Raw genomic sequence first — 21,326 nt, 5'->3', positions numbered from 1 at the left:
CCCATGTCTGTCTTTCCTCTCACATTCAAAGATGTGCCGATTAGATGGATTGGCCATTATAAAATTGCCCCTTAGTGTCCAGGGATGTGCAGGTTAGGTGGGGTTAAGGCGATAAAGAGGGGGAGTGAGCCTAGCTGGGGTGTTCTTTCAGATGATTCGTGCAAATGCAATGGGCTGAGTGGCCTCCTTCTGCAGTTTAGAGATTCCATGGTTCCAGAGATTCTATAAAGTGGAGTACCTGTCATTCGAATTTAAATGCTTTGAGCCAAGGTTCCTTGTCTGACATGACTGTGACGCTGGCACCTGAATCTAATCTAAAATTTGTTAGATGACCACTTATCAGGGTGTCAGCATTCCAAAAGGAAGAACCACAATCCCTGATGACCCCCAAGAATAATGGTTGTGCAACTTCTGACTCTTCAAACTCTACCTCACAGATTACTTTTTTGGATATTTGTGCAATGCTGGGGATTTGTCTTTCCCAGTTCTACTACGTGAGGTAAGTTAGGAGTTTCACAATATTGAGCACTTTGGAAATGTGAGTCAGAAAGTAGAATGTGTCTTCCTTTCAACAATGTAATGATGCAAGTAAGAAAAAAAGCTTAAGGGACACGTACGCAGAAGGAACCAGAATGAACACCGACTATGACTTCGTATAACACAAGACAAGAATTTGTCAAATAGAACAGAACAAACGTCACACAGAAATAATTTAGTTGTGAAATAAATTGTCTGTTAGGTGCCAAGTGTTTTGTGTACCTTGCTCATCAATGCCACAGAGACCTTTGGACAGCTGCCCAGATTTTAGAGCAGTATTGATGTCTCGGATATACATAGAACATAGAACAGTACAGCACAGAACAAGCCCTTCGGCCCTCGATGTTGTGCCGAGCAATGATCACCCTACTCAAACCCACGTATCCACCCTACACCCGTAACCCAACAACCCGCCCCTTAACCATACTTTTTAGGACACTACGGGCAATTTAGCATGGCCAATCCACCTAACCCGCACATCTTTAGACTGTGGGAGGAAACCGGAGCACCCGGAGGAAACCCACGCACACACAGGGAGAACGTGCAGACTCTGCACAGACAGTGACCCAAGTCGGGAATCGAACCTGGGACCCTGGAGCTGTGAAGCAATTGTGACAACCACTATGCTACCGTGCTCTTTTAAACATACTTGAGACGGAGTTTCCACAGCTCTCTGGGCTAGACAATTCCATAGATTCACGACCCTTTGAGTAAAAAGATTTCTCCTCATCTTGGCCCTAAGTGGCTTCCCTCTTATTTTGAAATTGTGTTTCCTGGTTCTAGACTTCCCAACTAGTGCAAACATCTTGCGTGCATTGTTATATTTATTATTGTTTCAATGATTCATTGTCTGAAATTAAAACTAGTTAGATCTAAATTTGATGATGGAAAAGTGAGATTAAAGTGTTCAAAGGAGCCAGGGATGGAGAATATTTGAGAACTGTGCGACGTAGCTACTCTGATGGCTCAGAAGTTAAATGCGCCATATGCTGTGTTAGTGGGTCATGTAGGCCAGCAAGGTCCTAATGTTTGCACTCTTGGCTGCATGGAATTGGTTGATATAAGCCAAAGCAGATACCAAGGGATTAATTGTTCATGTCCTAACTTGCATCAAGTCTTATTCATCCCTCACCGGTGTGTTCGCTTCGGCCTCAGTTTTAAGATTTGCATCTTGTTTTCAAATTCTTCCATGGCCTCGCTCTTTCCCATCTCTAAACTCTTCTCACCCTACAAACCCCCAAGATATCTGCAGTGCTCTAATTCTGGCCCCCAATTTGAATCACTCCACCAGTGGTGACTGCTTTCAGCTGCCAAGTCCCTAACTCCAAAATTCCTTCCTTGAATGTTTCCTCCTTTAAGACATTACTTAAAACTTACCTTTTAATGATCTGCCCCAATATTTCCTTATGTGACTTGGTGTCAAATATTGTTCGATAATGCGTCTGTAAAGTGCTTTGGGTTGTATTTAGACATTAAATGCACTACATAAATATAAGTTGCTGTTGTTGTTGACTGTGGTTTTGCTTTCAGGAAATTATGTATTTAAATACCTAATTATCTTTATTCATTCTCATATTGCAATGTCCTTCGCTGAGTATATTCAAATTCCTTGTTTTCCTCACAAGATTTATTACTCTGTACTTAATACTAAATTGCTTCTTTCACCTTTGCCTAATCTGCTATAGCGCCTATATTTTTCTGGAGTCTGTTCACTCCACATTTACTACAGCTCCCGATTGTGTGTTGTCAACAAGTTTCACGATTGCATTCCCTCAATGAAAGTCCAACTCACATGAGGACTAAAGAGGACCCAGCACTTACCTTTGGGTACACCACTCCCAACTGTTCTCTATTCTGAGCAATACTAGGGGCTTTTCACAGTAACTTCATTGCATTAATCTAAGCCTGCTTGTGAGAATAAAGAATATTATTATTATTACCTATCCAGGTCTTTGTTTACTACTTATCAACCCAAATTTCAATCCATGCTGCTCTTGTGCCAAATGCCTGAATTTCCACTTATGCCATTTGCCTGGATATTTCTAACACGTTCCTTCTGGTACAATGCATCAAATATCTTTTTAAAAATCATATGTGGGTCTATTTCATTCCCTTTACCTCTCTCATTAGTCACTTCTTTAAAAAAAACTATTATATTTGCCAAACATGACTCGTCTTTAACAAATCCATGTTGACGGAATATGATTAATCCAGTTAAGAATTAGTCTTTCACCTTTGAGAATAGGGATCAAATCTGAACCCAAACTAATGAGGTAACATTTTCTCTATTGAGAGTAGGGATCAAATTAATGAGGTGAGATCTCCTTTATCTCCTGGCTGTATGGCATCTGTATGAAATAGATTGGGGAGTTTCGTTCCACATCTGTCCTAATTTGGCCCAACTCTTTCTCTCTCAATCAAGAGGACCACAAATAGATGCTGTAAGAAATTGAAAAATATTACACCACGGTGCTGCTCTAACGTTCATGCCGAGTTGGCATTTCATTGGACGGAGTAGAGGGACTTTTTGCTCTTCGCCTGTTCTATTTGGTTGGAGCGCCCCCTGTTGGGAGAGATGAGTGTGGGGACAGGGACCGCAGCTCAGCCCACAATTTGTGTGGGCTGAGCTGGGTGGAAGACGCGTGAAATATATTCTCAGAAGTAGAAACCCGTTTGTGAATAGCAACTCAATTATTTGTCGGGCGATACCTTCCCAAAGGAGACTCAGCACGAGCAAGTTTTTCGCCAATGCAATAGGTAGAATATCCGAGCCCTCGAATAAAACAGCCCTTAAGACACACCCTTGAACGATAGCTTGTTCACCTCGGATAAAACAGCCATTAAAAGTTGAAAAAGATTGAATGCAAAATGGCCAGCTGGTTCTGTGTACCCGGAAAGTTGAGCTAGGTGTCAAGTAACATAGACCTCTCACAAGGAGTATTTATTCTATCTAAATTGCATTTCTATAATAGTTTTTCAACTGGGCGTACAATTTAAGCATGGTTAGGAGCATTGTGGCGGATATTGGCCCACGTTTGCACCCAATTATGTTACACTGTCACTTGAATGTTGCACGGTTTGGGGTGAAAAAATGAAAATGAAAATCGCTTATTGTCACGAGTAGGCTTCAATGAAGTTACTGTGAAAAGCCCCTAGTCGCCACATTCCGGTGCCTGTCCGGGGAGGCTGGTACGGGAACCGAACCGTGCTGCTGGCCTACTTGGTCTGCTTTAAAAGCCAGCGATTTTGCCCCGTGAGCTAAACCAACCCCTTGGCAACGCAAACGTTTTTTTTTATTTAGAGTGCCCAATTATTTTTTTCCACTTAAGGGGCAATTCAGCATGGCCAATCCACCTATCTTCCGTGCCCGGTGCACTGCAGGGTTTGGGATGCTTTATTGACCCCTTTAATTACACCCTTATTTGATGTTTTTAAGTTTCTGTTGATCGAGAGGCTACTTGTGACAATGAGTGATTATTATTATTATCTTTGATATGTTTGGCCAGTGCCCCTAACAGGAGCATCCCTTTGTCCCTAAATTTATTTATTTTCTATTTTGTTGGTGGACCTCAAAAGCCTGGCCAGTCTACCTATCCAGCACATCTTTGTCTACCCACGCAGACATTGGGAGAATGTGCAAACTCCACGCAGACAGTGACACGGGGCCTGGATCGAACTCCTGTCCTCAGCACCCTAGGCAGCAGTGCTAACCACTGCCCCCCCCCCCCCCCCGCAATGCAAACGTGGCACTAACTCGGAAGAGCAGCCAAGAAAACGACTATCCAGACACAGAGTAGTATAATATCTCCCTAAGACTCCACATTAATACATAATAATGTATTATGGGCAGCAGGGTAGCATGGTGGTTAGCATAAATGCTTCACAGCTCCAGGGTCCCAGGTTCGATTCCCGGCTGGGTCACTGTCTGTGTGGAGTCTGCACGTCCTCCCCCTGTGTGCGTGGGTTTCTTCCGGGTGCTCCGGTTTCCTCCCACAGTCCAAAGATGTGCGGGTTAGGTGGATTGGCCATGCTAAATTGCCCGTAGTGTCCTAATAAAAGTAAGGTTAAGAGGGGGAGGGGGGGTTGTTGGGTTATGGGTATAGGGTGGATACGTGGGTTTGAGTAGGGTGATCATGGCTCGGCACAACATTGAGGGCCGAAGGGCCTGTTCTGTGCTGTACTGTTCTATGTTCTATGTTCTAATGATTAAGTTACTGGGAAAATACGGTTTTGTGCAACAGTAGTGGTGATTGGAAAATGGCGGGGAGATATTTTAATGCCTTTCTTTCTACCCATCATAGTGCACTGGGATATGGTGCAACGGAAATAGGATTGAAAATTTACATTGTTCCTGAACACAGCTATCAACAACACATACAACCGAATCATGTCCGTTTAAATCGACCTTAAGTTTCCTCACAAACATAGGATTGGCGCAAGTATGTTTTACCATCAGGTTGCCCAGGGCAAGATTAATCTTGTTTATGCAAATAAGGAGAAATTTTCCTGGGTGGCAATCCAACCGTTTCTTCCTCATTGTTGATCAAATATGTGGTTTTCCCCACCCTTGTTCAATAGTTCTGAAAGCGTGATATCAAATTATTACTTATCTAAGAGATAATGTTGAGAGCAAAAAGGTGGGGTGAATTTCCCAACGCGAGAAGGAAAATCTATTTGATCTGATTCCCAACGCCGATCCGCTTCTCTTTTTCAATCTGTATTACCCTGTGTCCGTGGAGAGGTTAAAACCAAGCCCTCGATGAGGTCTTTCCTTGTCAGCTTGGATCTTGTACGTCTCTCTTGTAGAGATCATGAATTAGATTCAATTTGAATTGTTTTTTTTGGAGCAGGCAAGGGGGTGGATTGAGGACATGCCTTGTCCACTCTGCGCACAGGCTTGGTAACTGTAAGGATGGAGTCATTTTGTTTTTAAAGTGGATTTTTCGCCCTGGTCATCCTTTCTACAAAACCCGACCTTGTTCAGTAACACGGGCCATTGCAAATACTGCCAATTTAGCATTGCCCTCGATCTCTACAAATACTGGGATTGAAAGGGAAATGTTATGATTCCACAGCCTCGAACATCTGGCCTATTTCACATTTCCGAATAAGGCGAAAATCCTGATAATGGTAAATAAAAACAAAACTCAGCCCTTGGGTCAGAACCTGCTGGGGTTAATGTTTTGGGTGGTGGAACTGACTATGTTACAGGGCGTGGTCGGTCAGTTAATGGGATCATTGTGGTGTCACTTTCCTGTTTGTATAACTTGCTGTTCCTCCTGACCCATCCAATAGCAACACTGCAGGTTATACTTTTCCTGTTGTAAAGATTCTCGTATCTGTGTGCCCCCCCGAAATTTACTATTTCTGTTCCTCCCTGTAAAGCTCCCTCTGAAAAGAAAAGCGAAAAGACTAACCGGCCCCTTCATTTCTCATTAACATTTCCCTCAAGAGATATCTCCCACCTCAGATCTTACAGATTTCTTGCTCTGTTTAATTATAAAACAGACGCCAACATTTTGTATTACTAAAACGAACATTTCATTTTACCGGTGGGTTGAGAAGGTGTGCAAACAAATTAAGCGTGTGTGCTTAAAAATGATTGTGTTTGGAAACTAACAGCATGTTGGAAGAATCCTGCTGGATTTACATATCCAGTCGGCGTGCGGTACAATTTGTGACTCATGAGGATGTGGAAGAGTTGATATCAAGACGAGTGGATTGGCTAAAGCGGGAAGTGTAAACAGCGCTGTAATACATTACACATTAAACAGACACCCTTCAAAACACTGAAGCGCGTTCTCACATTTCACAGGGTTCTGCTCAGGCAACACGTTTTAACACTTCCATACCTTCAGATGGCGCAAAGCACCGAGGACCCGCACTACTCCGTGGGGATCCTAGCCACATGTGCAGGTAAACACTGGAAATAAATGGCTCTCGTTAATTAATGAAAGCGTTTTGTTCCAATATTTAAACAAAACATCTCCTTTATTTCCCTTTTGTGTGCCAGGTGCTCTGTTGCTGGCGGCGAATCACTACAGCACAGTCTCACTGATTCCCAGCTCGGCTCTCGGAGTTTTGCTGCTTATGATCGCGGCTCTTCTCTGCTATACTGGTAAGTAACAGTTTACTGCCGTCATCCAAGACAGGGTTTGTTGCAGTTACTGGCATTCCAGTTTGTTGGATTACAATGTAACTCCTCGCAGCTTTGCAGCTGGGAACAATCATTACAATGTGAGAGATATCACCGAGAGGAACCCTCACCCAGACAGTTACTTTGATCTTCTATTTCTTACCTCAAACATTCTCTCCACTTCGTAAAGTGTCAATTTCTGGTGGGTCGCGTCTCCCAACTGGGGGATTCAACGGGGAGGGGGGGGGGGGGGGGACGACACACAATTATTTCTAATCAGTAATCGCCAACCTTTCAGGATCCGGGGTCCGCTCTTTCTAACTGGTCCCAAAATGGGCTGGCAGCTGTTCCAGTTAAACTGTTCCCCCACCTCCCTTTAACCCTCACTTACCCTGCCTTCTCCATGTGCAAGCCTAAACAATAGGGACGGACTATTAACCAAACAGGCACCAGGGTCAAATTTAACCACAAATCTCACCCGAAATCTACACATTGCGCTTTTATGTGGAGGCCACTGAATATTGAGCAGGAGCTGCTATAGGGACCCGGGTTCGATTCCGACCTCGGCTGACTCTGGAGTTTGTACGCTCTCTCCCTTTCTGCGTGGATTTCCTCCGACAGTCCAAAGATGTGCAGGTTAGGTGGACGGCCATGATAAATTGTCACTGGCTGTCCAAAGGTTAGGCTTATGAGGATAGGGCAGGGTCTTGGGCATGGGTAGGGTGCTCTTTCGATGGTCAATGCGGACACGATGGGCCGTATTTTTTCTACCCTTGTCCAGTTTCTTCCTAAACACATTTGTGATTCCTCGGATGCCCTACATCATTTCAACAATTTCCAGTTTTCTGGCTCTGACCACCTCCTCTTCCCCAAGGATATCCAATCCCTCCACACCTCCATCCCCACCCGGGTAGTGAGAGGACTATCTGCTTCTCCCTCAAAATGAGGCCGAACAATCCCCATCCACCAACTCCATCCTCCCTATCGCTGAACATGTACTCTCATTGTATTTCTCCTTTACCTTGCTCACTTCCTCTGGGTAAAAGGTGTGGGACACCCTGTTTCAATTCCCTATCACCCCAACACCTCATTCCTGGGACACCCTGTTCCACTTCCCTGTCACCCCCAACACCTCATTCCTGGGACACCCTGTTTCAATTCCCTATCACCCCCAACACCTCATTCCTGGGACACCCTGTTTCAATTCCCTATCACCCCCAACACCTCATTCCTGGGACACCCTGTTTCAATTCCCTATCACCCCAACACCTCATTCCTGGGACACCCTGTTCCACTTCCCTGTCACCCCCAACACCTCATTCCTGGGACACCCTATTCCACTTCCCTATCACCCCCAACACCTCATTCCTGGGACATCCTATTCCACTTCCCTATCATCCCCAACGCCTCATTCCTGGGACACCCTGTTTCAATTCCCTGTCACCCCCAACACCTCATTCCTGGGACACCCTGTTTCAATTCCCTATCACCCCCAACACCTCATTCCTGGGACACCCTGTTCCACTTCCCATCACCCCCAACACCTCATTCCTGGGACACCCTATTCCACTTCCCTATCACTCCCAACACCTCATTCCTGGGACTCACTGTTCCACTTTCCTGTCACCGCCAACACCTCATTCCTGGGACACCCTGTTTCAATTCCCTTTCACTCCCAACACCTCATTCCTGGGACACCCTGTTCCACTTCCCTATCACTCCCAACACCTCATTCCTGGGACACCCTATTCCACTTCCCTATCACCCCAAACACCTCATTCCTGGGACACCCTATTCCACTTCCCTATCGCCCCCAACACCTCATTCCTGGGACACCCTCTTCCACTTCCCTATCATCAGCAACACCTCATCCCTCCTCACTGTCCAAGGCCCCAAACACTAATTCCAGGTAACGCAGTGATTTACTTTCAGTTCTTTCAATTTACTCTACTGTATCCTCTGCTCCCAATGTGGTCTCCTCTATACTGGGGAGACCACACAGAAAAGGTGACCGTCTTTGCCGAACCCTTCATGTAGTCCGCAAGCATGACCCCAACTTCCAGAGTCATATTGGACGCAAAATGTTAACTCAGCTTCTCTCTCCACCGAAGCTGAGTTTTCCCAGCATTTTTTATATTTTTAGCCCTAGATTAGAGCCGATTACTTTCCTGATCACATGATTGATTGTAACTACATAAATTGCTGCATTTCACTCTTCAGCCACCAGGCGGCTACAACTAATACATTCAGATAACCATCAATATGAGTTGACAATTCAAATAAGCATTTGTGAAAGCTAGGATAGATCACAGAATTTACAGTGCAGAAGGAGGCCATTCAGCCCATTGAGTCTGCACCGGCTCTTGGAAACAGTACCCTACCCAAGGTCAACAACTCCACCCTATCCCCATAACCCAGTAACCCCACCCAACACTAAGGGCAATTTTGGACACTAAGGACAATTTATCTTGGCCAATCCATCTAACCTGCACATCTTTGGACTGTGGGAGGAAACCGGAGCACCCGGAGGAAACCCACACACACACGGGGAGGATGTGCAGACTCCGCACAGACAGTGACCCAGCCGGGAATCGAACCTGGGACCCTGGAGCTGTGAAGCGATTGTGCTATCCACAATGCTACCGTGCTGCCCCTTAATGTGGGTAATGCGACTGAATACTCACTGCCTCTAATATTGATGGGAGATGAGAATGGCACCTCTTGAGCCATTTAATTCACTTCATTTTAAAACACATTCTCAGGTGAGATGTTCAACTGAGGCCGCCATAGGTGGATATTAGTTTGAAGAAGGGCAGGTAGATTCTCCCCAGTGCTCTGACCTGTATTTATCCGTCAGGCATCACTGCTCAAACAGATTCTATGGTCATTGCCACATTGCTGTTCTTTGGAGCTTGCTATACACAAATTGGCTCTACATTTCCTACATTACAACAATGACTACACTTCAAAAACTTTTCTCAATCTCTCCTCATTTGCGAATACCCTCATTCCCGTCAAGCGAACCCTCAATGCCCTCTCACTAAGTCACGTTTGTCCTGCCTTACATAAGGAGTCTAAAGCTGCACCTAGTATGCCAGCTGTAGCCTGGTATAGATTGAAGTAAGACAAACACCAAAAGAATCAGAATCAAATGAAATGTTTGTAAAATACAAAACCAGTATTTACCCCTAAAAGACAACTCCCAGCATAAAGAAATTAAGGTAACAGATGGGGTAAGAGACAGTATCCAACTCAAAGAATGGGAGAAATGTATGAAATCTTTCTGTCTGAGAGAAATATAAAATGCCAAAGCGATGCAAAAAAGATGCAAAATGGGAATATGAAAAAAAACTTTAAAATGACATGAAAGCTAACAAAACTGTGTTCAGAAATATATTAAGAAGCCGTGGTAAATTGGAATGGGAGCTTATTAGAGACTTGTGTGTGTGTGTGTGTGTGTGTGTCTGTGTGTGTTAACTATGAAAGAGAAAATGGAGAGATGGGGTTATGGTTAGTTCCATAGGCAAAGGGTGGGACTTATAATTCCACAGGGAATTGTTTGCCACTGCGATCACTGTTGTTCACAATTTGCATTAAGGACCACACCTATCTGTGCACAGTAATATGGGCAACAAATAATAAAAGGATATAGGGGCATTAGAGAAACTGCAAAAAAGATTAATTTGGATGACTGTAACACTGAGAGGATAGTCATTCAAACAGGTTGGAGCTTGTTGCTCTGGGAAATAGACGGCTGAGAGGTAACCTGATAGAAACCATAAAGATAATGAAAGAGATTGACAGGGTAGATGTAGAGAGGATGATGGGATATTCCACCATACCCCACCATCCCATATGACGTATTTTGTGGCGGGATCCTCCAGCCCTGCCGTTGTTAATGAAGTTTCCCATTGTTCGCATGCTCTGGCGTCGGTGGGGGAGGGGTTACCATCGGCAGGGCCGGATGATCCCTCTGGCGGGAACGGCCAGAAAATCCTGCCCGATGTTTCCATTTGTCAAACAATCCAAAGTCATCGATAAAAGATTGTCACTAATAAATCCAACAGGGAACTTAAGAGGGAAATCAACATCTTTGAGGCAAGTATCATCGATGCATTTAAGGAAAAGCTAGATAAGCGCATGAGGAGCATGGAATAGAAATATAGATAGGCTTAGATGAAGTAGGGTAGAAGTAAGCTTGTGTAGGGCATTAATGCTGGCATATTTTGGCAAATAACCCGTTTGGGTGCAGTGTAACTCAATGATTGTGCACCTATATGTATGTGATGCCTCTTCAGTCTTTTTTTCTGTTTTTTGTCTGCAGGTATAAAGATGTGTTCAAGAAATGCTGTGCTATTTGTGAACCTGTGCCTAACAGTATCAGCTCTCTGGTGTGGATCTGGCCTTATTCATATCTTGATTGGGGAGAAAGTAGTTCAAGGCGATGGAATCAGGAATGCTCTTGTTCCTGGCTACTCAGCTTTCACCTTGGGGCTCTTCATCATTGGGCTGGTGGGGTTAGCCCAAAAGGAAGTGATCCTTTCTATGATTGCTTTTGCCATCTCGCTTGCTACTGCCCATGAAATTGCCGCATTATATGATCAATTCTTTGGGCGTTCTGCAGTAGCTTCAAATTATTTGATTGTATCCTCTATAGGGCTTTACTTTGGGTTGGGTCATGTTTTTGCATTCTTAACTAAAGGAAAAATCATTTTCCCAGGGACTAGTCTGCCTAAAAATAATTCCTCTCTGAAATCAGAAACGATCACAAATGACACAGTGGTCCTGGGGTACATGACAAATATGCTATCTGCCAGTGTATTAGGATGCCAGGTTTTAGGTGTAACTTCCGATTTATTTGTTGGTCAAGTCCCCTGGCTTTGGACAGCAGCCGTCTATCAGATTGCTGTTTGTGTTTTGTCTTACAGAGCCATTGACAGCCTGACTGCCACATTCTTTGGTTTTACCTCCATATTAAAATTTGCGGAAGGCTATGCTTTTCTTTACAAGCTCTGGCAAGACAACCAACCCTTCTTCCCAGTTCCAGTCCCTATTGTTCTTGCTGTCCTTTTCTTCATTCTGGCTCTGTTTATGACAAGTAAAAGTCTTGTTGATGGAATCTATTTGCTTTTTTTTGTTTCCTATTGTATTGCTGTGGCAGCTCACCCAATTGGCTTTTTTCATGGTGGTGCACAAGGTGTCAGTGTGGCCATATTTGTGGCATCTTCTTGCTTAATGTTGATTTCCCTTTTCAATAGTGCTGGACCCTTTACTATTCCCACTGGAAAGGGGATCATAAAGGGTTTAATCATTAGGATGAATGCATTAACTCTGAAGTCAGACAAAGACACCCACAGTCCTTATTTGGGATACTCCAGATATTCAGATGCTGAGATCCTAGCCCATGCCTGCAATGTTGTGGCTGCCTTTGGCATCACTGTATCAGTCAATGCTTCTGTACCTTTAGCCACTGTGGTCCTGCCCTGGATAGTCATTCCTGGGGGAGTTTTGCAGCTTCTTTGCGGTTCAATCTCTTTTTCTCGGGGTAAAACCCTGGAAAGTTGTGCTTTCATTCTATATGGTCTAATATGGATAATCTGGGGTTTGACCAGATACGGTGGTCTCTATGGCTCCACTCGGGGGTTTGGTATTTCAGTCGGAATTATTTGCTTCCTGCTTTTTAATTGCTTTGTGGTGATAGGGACTTTCTTTCTTAATGCAGCATGGTTTGCCTTTTCTCTCAGTTTTCAGTTGATTCTGATCAGCTTTCTATTGGATGCTGTTAATTCGAATCCTTTTGGGTATGATATTGGGGTCACCATCATTTTTGGGTTGGTTAGCTTTTACTGCTTTCTGGCCACCCTCTTCAACCAGAGTTTTGAGAGTCCCCAGTTGCCCTTGGGGCGTGCCTGGGCAAACATATGTGGTTTTGGGCAAGGCAGTGCCACTTGCCCTCATTTGTCTTCACGAAAAACCAGTTCAGTCCGAACAATTGCAGGTAAGATTCAGACAAACACTTAAGAAAATGTGAACTCTGCCAATTCACTATAGTGTTCATATATTTAAGGATGAACAGAGAAAAATGTTACTAAATTATTTTGTGCACTGATATGCCTCAAATTGAATCTCCAACGCAGGTGGTTATTCCCTGCAAGTATTAATTACTTAATTACTCGGCTGCTAGTTTTAAACCTGCTTTATATTTGGTGTGTTTCCTGATGTATTTGAAATTGGTTTGTGGAGTAATAATATAGGAATGCAGAAATGATCAGGAACACTAGAAGCACCTTCCATAAAGGTACCCAGTTATCTCTTGAACCTACTTATACAGTCTATAAATTATTTAGACAGAGACAGAAGGGAAATGAAATTTTGAGTTCGCTCATTATGACAAATTAAGGTCTTGGCAAACAGTAGGAAAGTTGACAGAAAAATGGAAACAGGTTAGGAAGATATGTGGTACACATTATTGAGTACACAGAAATAGTACATTTTGGGAAAAGAACAGTCAATGGAAAATACCCAAAATGGTCGGATTCTGAAAAGCGAAGGAGCAAAGGGTGTGCAGATATGGAAATCTATAAAGGTGAGAGGAAGGTCAGAAGAGGCTATAACAGGGCAAACTAAGGGCTAGATTTTATATATTAGACATAAAAGGAAGGATGTGATGTTACATTTCTACAAGACGATGGTTAAAGTGATCAATGCAGTTATATGCACTCATTAAAGGAAGTATATTAGTAATTGAAAGAATACAGAGAAGATTTATGAGAATTATGAGGTTATGGAATGTAGAAACATGATGTTAGATGTTAGAATTTTAATTTCTACACAGGCTTGTTGGAATGTGAAATGGACTAGCACACTGTGCCCATACAGTTAAAAGATCATGAATATCTAAAATACCTAAACATCTAAAAAGTAATAATATTTTAAAAAGGAGGAAAGCGTGGAGACATAAGATTATACTAATAGCTCCAGTTTAACAATATGCATTGGCCCAGGTGTGATGGGTCAATGCCTCCTCCTGTATTATAATGTCTGATTCTTTCCATCAGCGTTTTGTCTGATTTCCATTCATTCGTAGCTTCTGATTGTTTTACCAGTGCTTCCTAGTACTTGGCACCTTTCACCTGGTGATCATTTAATCAGGATTGACGGTGCCAATTCCCCGCATAACCTTACAGTTTCCTAAATCTTTGGCAGGAGTGCTTTTGGTGCTTAATTATTTTTTTCCAGATTTATGAAATGAAGAAAACCCATCACAATTTGTTCTCTGCAGAGATTATGAAAAATGGAGGCACATGTGGTATTCCAACAGACACTGTGTATGTACTGGTGGCAGCTTGTAATCGTCCCGATGCGGTGGAAAAGGCTTACAAGTACGATTTTCTTTTCTGTTCTGTTTTCTTTCAATGATTGTTAGAGATCTTCTGTTCTTGAGGGAAGGGTCATCACAGTTATAAATCTGGCAAGACGCACTTACTATATTCGGACATAGGAAACAGCAGGTTGTTAAATGATTTGCTTCCGTTACAAAAAAACCAAGACTAGAAGCATGAAAATTCAACTGGAGAAAATGAAAATGTAGTATAACTTTGTCCGATTTACCAACATGGTGATATTGCAGTAAATCTAATTTCATTGCTCATTAGGTCCCCATTGACCTATCTGAAATTTGGAATACGGAACACCAAGTCTTTGTATCAGTAAATCACACCATATTTATGAAGCTTCAATTCATTTGTCATAGGGTGTATCAAGTAAAGTAACAGCATCCCTCAGATTTAAAAACAAAACTGTAGCAGATCCAATACTCTACTTACTTGATTATTTCCTATTAAATCGATACTGTGATATAACTGAGGATTCAAAGATGATTGAATTAATTTCCTCTTTCATCTCCACCCCTTATGCATTAAATGGCATACGCCATGCCCCCCCCCCCCCCCCCAATATGAGTAGGTGTAGCTTGTTGATGTTTTGAGATTTATAAGAATGGGATAGACCAACACAAATATGGTGAGTGATTTCTTTTTATTTTCACAGTACAAAGAAACAGGCCAAAGAGAGGCCAATGTCTCTCTGGATCTCTAATGTCGCACAACTAGAACCAGCAAAACATACGTTAAACCCTCTACTCTGGGACTTCATGCAGAAAGTTTGGCCTTCGTCTATCAGTCTTGTCATCCCCAGAGGTAAGACCCCTTTTCTACAATTCATATTCTCCCATCGAGGCTCAAGTGACATTTGGGCAATCTCTGCTCTCCCAGTGTTGCTCTGCAGCCAGCTTTCTGGAGGTCTGAAAATGCTGTCTGGGAGGACCCAACTAGTTGCTTTTACTTTCTCAGTTTGCTGAAGTGTCTCACCTCTGTTGAAAATATTCTGTACAAGTGTCACAGTCTCAAACCTTTTTACTAGAATTCATGTCCTAAAATGTCAATACTCCTTGTTGCAATACAACGCATTGTGTCCAAATCTCAGTTAACTAAATGTGAGAAATTAACTTGAACAAATGTTATTATTGTTGAAAGGTGAGTGGTTGAACCTATTTGGACTGGAGCATGCAAGTAAATACATTGGAACTCCTCAGAGCATTGCCATTAGAATTCCAGACTGCTCTGTTACAACACATCTCATTGATCAGGTAAGATACTTAACTCTCCACATAGCCCCCATGCTGTTGAGTGTACAAGCTATTACTGGTGATTTTTAAAAAATTGCTGTGTCTTAATTCAGGGTCGCTTTTAAACTTTACAGAACCTGTTTGTTTTAATGGGAAAGGCCCATTAAAATGACAATTAGTTCTGGTCACATTATTCTTTAGTTTTATGGCCATTTTCTAAATAGCTCTCAATTTTCACCAAAATGTTAATGAAATGAAATAAAATGAAAACGGCTTATTGTCACAAGTAGGCTTCAAATGAAATTACTGTGAAAAGCCCCTAGTCGCCACACTCCGGCACCTGTTCGGGGAGGCTCGTACATGAATTGAACCGTGCTGCTGGCCTGCCTTGGTCTGCTTTAAAAGCCAGCTATTTAGCCCTGTGCTAAACCAGTCCCGGAATGAGCTTTCTGGTTTGAAATGTGTTAACACGAGGTAAACACGAGGTAAACCTACTGTCATTGTGTCCTGTATCAGAGTCTATGAAAATAGAAAAAGAAAATACGAGGCACCTCTCAGTGAATTATACAAAAATATTGGACAGCATTAAATAGCTGGAAAGACAACAAGCGGGATTCTCCGTTTCAGAGACTATGGACGTGATCTTCCCAAAAGGGGACAAAGTCCCCTAGCGAGCGGGTTTTGCCGCATGTTTCCCGATACTCACAGTACCGAGAAACGCATGACTATTCAACGCGAGTCCGCGTTGACTCGTGTTGAATGGGGAATGAGCGGCCCAGACTCATTTTGTCCCGTTTTGTACAGTGGGGAGCTCCGCTCAGTGGAACTTCCCATTGTAGCGAGAGATCTGACTTTCCGATCTCCGAGGCCCCCGAAACAATCCCTGCCCCCCCCCCCCCCCACCCCACCCCCCCCAAACATCCATGCCCGATCGCACATGTGCAGAAAATGCCAGCTTAGCACCCTGGCACTGCTTAAGCCAGCTGGCACTGCCAGGGTACCCAACTGGCACCAGCAGTGTCAGGGCACCACCCTGCCCAAACAGCATGTAGCTGGGGGCCTCCGATCCCCACGCATGCAGTTCCATCTGGTCCCCATTTAGGGGGACCAGTACCAAACAGCACTCACCCTGGGTCTCTGAGGCAAAGGGATTGGAGCTCGGGAATCTGCACATTAGAGTAAGACTTACTGCCTAGCTCCAATATGCAGATTTGCCAAAAAGTGGCAGGATTCACCTTGCAACGTTTCACGAGATTGCATTGAATTTCGCGAGGCGTTGCGAGCCTGGTAAATCTCGGGAGTGGGGACTCCCGGCTTTCAATGGTCACGCTGTGCCGCCGCGAGCAGCTTTTACGGCGCAACCTTGCTGTAGGATCGCGCCTAAGTGCTGACGCTGGGACAGAATCGGTGGACTTCTACGGCAGCAAAATTGGCGACACTCACATCAACCGTTAATGGGATAGCACTGCCGCCAAGTGGCACATGAGTGATTCCAATGTGAAACGGTGTTGGATACACTGGAGTCGGGATTGGCACTCGGGAGGCTGACAAGCTGCAGCCCATATTAGCACTCCACGCCTCACAGACACTCATCCCAGCCAACAAGATGGCACTGGTTGCGCTGGAGCCCGCCCATCCCATTGATGGGTTGGCTGGGGCCAGAGGATACCTGGAGGGTTAGCCTGGAAGGACACCCATACAACCTGTGGCACTAAGTTCACAGTGGGCAGTCAGTGGCGTGCGCAGCTGCATGGCTGTCTTGCAGGCTGCAGCAATAGTGTTCCATGCCCATCGACCCCGACCCCACAGCCCACGTCCTAGCTGCCCGCCACTGTTCCCCGTGATCCTGGAAGAAGCACCCCGGCCAGCGGCACAAGTGTCAGCACACGATAGCAATGTTGGACGCTTTTCCTCCCTCTCGCCCTCAGCAGTCATGGTGCCTGTTGACGGATTTTCTAAACCATAAGTGAAACTCGCCATCGGTAATTCCTCCCGGCGGAACATCACGGAGGCCCTGAAAAATACTGGGTCAGGCCCGTTAATGATATGTGGACGGCGTTTCCTGCACATGCTGAGTAGAATGCATTCACGCCGCTGTCGAGGGACCGGAACATGGCATTCTGTCGGGCACCCGTCGCTGGCCACGATTTTAGCTTCACGGCCAATTCCCCGTCCAATTGCCTTTCCCGACTTCGGCGTTGGCAGGCAGAGAATCCCGCCCAATGATTCTTCCAGTGCCCTACTCACTGGGGTTGAAGTTTACGTTAAACTTTTAAATCCATTTGCGAAATGAGGAGGATTTCCACCTCATCATTGTTCTCCTGAATGGGATAATAAAGGAGACTAAATTGAGAAACAAAAGGTTCCAAACTTTGTGATTGTGGAGTAGACCATCATTTTGGCAGGCTGCACTCTTACTGATATCAGCAGGGATTCCCTGCACACACCTAAATAAGCCAATGGGTCATAATTACAACCTAGATGACATTTTGAGCTTCCATTTGGCAGAACATGCACTGTACAAACCTCACATGTGAAAATGACCATAGAGTGGCCCTTAGAGACTGGATTACTTTGAAAACATGATGTTGATTTTATAAACAAAGTATGTGGGGCTTGGAAGAGCATTAATTTTATCTGAATTTTAATTGAGGCCTTATCAAACCATCATACTTTTATCAGAAGCCATTACACACTGATCAGATGCTAAACCAATTCCTGATTTTCCTCTCACTTGTCAGAGTGCCGAGGCTCATTATTGAACCCTTACTGACTCTTTGAGCTAGATTATACACTATCGTGGGTGAGTCCTCCTGTTAGCCGGCTCACACCACTTTAATTTTTCCTTTAATTAGTATGAGGCACGGTAGCAGAGTGGTTAGCACTGTTGCTTCACAGCTCCAGGGTCCCAGGTTCGATTCTCGGCTGAGGTCACTGTCTGTGCAGAGTCTGCACGTTCTCCCTGTGCCTCCATGGGTTTCCTTCGGTTGCTCTGGTTTCCTCTCATAAGTCCTGAAAGACGTGCTTGTTAGATGAATCTGACATTCTGAATTCTCCCTCTGTGTACCCGAACGGGTGCCGGAATGTGGCGACTAAGGGGCTTTTCACAGTAACCTCATTGCAGTGTTAATGTAAACCTGCTTGTGACAATAAAGAGATTTAAAGGCATGATTTTTGACAGTCTGCAGGAGGATGTCCGGCCTCATAAGAGTTGCTGACCAATCAGACGCCAGCAGCTCTGCAGGCCCCAAGTCTCAGCAGGAGTGGTGGCCATTACTGGTACTGCAGCTAGGCCAAGGTGATGGTATTCAGCCTGCATGATTGTGCCAGACTGCACATTCAATACTGGCTCACAAGCTGCCCATAAATCAGAGTGATAGCAGAATGAGCCCCTTAACTGAATGTTAATTGTCCACTTAATTATCTCAATTTGGCCATCAGTGGGCCACCCACCCAATGTCACCCCACTACTTGTAAATTAATGGTGGGGGCAGGCGCGTAACCAGCAGACACGTCATCAATCCCACGGTGCCCTAATTTACAGGTCCACCCACCTCTTTTACCAACTGTGGGTGGTTCTTAAAATTGAGCCCTTTGGCTGAAATCTGCACAGAACAGGGATTGAGCCTGGGGCTGCCTTTGTCTGGTGTACTAACGAATCTCTGCCGTTGTCTGCTGTACTAACTAATCTCTTCCTGTACAAATGCAGGTGGGACCTATTGCAGTGACATCAGCAAACCCAACAGGAGAAGCAGATACCACTCACCACAATCAAGTCTACGCCAAACTTGGTGACAAGGTGTTATTTGTTTACAACTTATTCTTTGACGTCTGAAAATAATTTCTTGTGTGTGAAGTTATAGCTGCTCACTCATAGAGAATTGTTTATCTCTGGTACAGGTTGATGGTGTATTGTGTGATGGGCCTTCACCAGAGAACATTGCCTCTACAGTTGTGGACTGCACCAAGATTGAGTCAGGGGCACTGTCTTTCTTTAGAGTTGGCCTTGTGCCCAAATCACAGGTATGATTTGTGAATAATGTCCTGTTACTTTGATGTCACACATTTGGTGTGAAATCTACTTTTAAGCAGTTAACTTAAAATTGGAAAGCATTCTAATAATGAAAGCCAAAAGGTTCACAAATGAATTACAGATGGGGAAGACATTTGACTCCACTTAGTTTATAGATCAAGAAAGGCTCTAAAATGACCCCACCCCCCTGCATCCGACCCCAGGATTTTCATTCTCTCACTACATGATTGAATCAGTGTCCCATTCTCATAATTTAGTTTAATGCAATTTTCCAAGTTTACTTGTTCCATACATTTACCGTCTTAAGATCACTTCCCAGATGTCTCCTCTTGAGGTTGAAAAGCATATTCTCCAGTGATTCCTCATTGCTAATTTCCTTAACATGAGAATCAGTCTTGTGCTTCTCTGTAGTGTGCCTATTGGTAGAATGCCTTACTTGAGTCTGTGTTCCTGAGCTGAGCATAAGGTGTGACTTAACCAGAGATTTCTTTCACCTTCACCGTCAACTATTTCAGTAACATTCATGGTGTGTGTGTTGACCATTTGTTATCCCGTGTGCATTACTTTATTCTTGTCTGTATTACGTGTCACCTACCATTGTTCTGCCCAGTTCCATAATTTATCCAATGCCCAATTTCAAGGCCATGGTTCATTTATTGAACTAAATCTTTGCAACTGTTTTGGTGGAAAGTATCCAAATGAGAGGAGACTGCCACTGAACATGAACACAAGCTCAGCAGGAACCACTTGTTCCTGCAGCCTAACTCAATTGAAAGGATCAAGTTCCAATTAATTGCTTCCAACTGTTAAATGTGGATTGTTTGCAATACGGCAGTGCCGGCAGGCGTGCACAATGTTCTCACAAGGTATCTATTCTTCAAAGTATAATTGTCACTTCTCCCTCTTCTCTGTTGAAACTCCTTTCTGTTGTTGGGGTGTCATTTCTGAGCTAGCAGGCTGCTAAGATGACTGACACATCCAAACCTAATCCTACTCACATCTGCACTAAATAGCAATCAGGAGTGAGAGGTTTTGCTACATATACATCTTCCTTTTCTAGGCCAGAAGCATTGAGCCTCAAACAGGCCCAAATGTGTGTAGGGTGTGATATCATACTTACTCATTAAACCATCACATGAATATATTAGAATATTTATTCTGGGAATAAATGTCATTTTAGCCCTATAAATCCAAACATTGTGTTTAGTATCTGTTTATTAATCTTACTTACATTTTGACTGAAGGTCTTGCAGCTGTTTGAAGAAGTGCAGAAGAAACATCTAAAGGGTCATATTAATGGTGGATTTAACCAGGATCATTCAGAACCCAGCACATTTCAACATCCACCGGTGACAGGTGCATATGAAAACCTTTCCTTCATAAAAGAGGACGAGGAGGACAAGATGTAACATACAGATATTACTGAAGACATGAAAATAGTCTAATTTGTATTTGACTTGAAAACACTTTAATGAACTTCAGCATCTGTGGAACAGCACCTCACCTTGAACTCTTCTCTCCTTTTCTGAAGACATTAAGAGCCCCTGCCACATTCCAGTACTTTACCCAAGTGACCATTCTTAGAGAGTCTAGACAACGAATATGAGCATGCTGTTGAAGGAAGGGAACGGAGAACGTTTCACAGTGACCTCTTTGGTTCCTGACCCTGTTCTTATCATACATCATCATACAGGAACATATTTCCTGTATTGTCTTTGTCAGTATGAAGCAGTTAAACTGTATGGAAAAAACAATTACGCTATAGTCAGTGGAAGGAGCCACTGGATGATTTTGTACCTGTGATATTTTTTTAAATACTGAATTTGGGAAAATGAAAATATGCAATATTTATTGTAATTTGTGAGCATTTTGTAATATGGATTTTTCTTAACTTATAACTGAATTATTATATACTTTAACAGTAATGTAACTGATTGTTATTGTGTTACTGGATGAACAAATGGACTGGATAAACAAATGGCTTTGTTCCCAGG

General features: G+C 43.7%; 1 protein-coding gene across 1 annotated transcript; it reads left to right on the top strand.

Moving 5' to 3' along the window:
- Positions 1–6,354: 6,354 nt before the first annotated feature.
- Positions 6,355–21,326, top strand: si:ch211-153b23.4 (uncharacterized protein LOC335392 homolog). Its single transcript, XM_038776212.1, has 9 exons — positions 6,355–6,453; positions 6,551–6,655; positions 10,998–12,671; positions 13,956–14,055; positions 14,723–14,871; positions 15,208–15,320; positions 19,009–19,098; positions 19,200–19,322; positions 20,577–21,326. The coding sequence occupies exons 1-9, from the start codon at positions 6,396–6,398 to the stop codon at positions 20,739–20,741; spliced, it is 2,577 nt and encodes an 858-aa protein (XP_038632140.1). The 5' UTR covers positions 6,355–6,395; the 3' UTR covers positions 20,742–21,326.

This window comes from Scyliorhinus canicula, chromosome 17, assembly GCF_902713615.1.
Source record: "Scyliorhinus canicula chromosome 17, sScyCan1.1, whole genome shotgun sequence".
NCBI lineage: Eukaryota > Metazoa > Chordata > Chondrichthyes > Carcharhiniformes > Scyliorhinidae > Scyliorhinus > Scyliorhinus canicula.
This window is presented reverse-complemented; position numbering and strand designations above follow the sequence as displayed.

Excerpts from the sequence above, each read along its gene's own strand:
- si:ch211-153b23.4 (XM_038776212.1), top strand. The coding sequence starts at position 6,396 with ATGGCGCAAAGCACCGAGGACCCGCACTACTCCGTGGGGATCCTAGCC. Across the intron at positions 14,056-14,722 it reads GCGGTGGAAAAGGCTTACAA|TACAAAGAAACAGGCCAAAG; the intron begins GTACGATTTTCT and ends TTATTTTCACAG. Across the intron at positions 14,872-15,207 it reads CAGTCTTGTCATCCCCAGAG|GTGAGTGGTTGAACCTATTT; the intron begins GTAAGACCCCTT and ends TATTGTTGAAAG.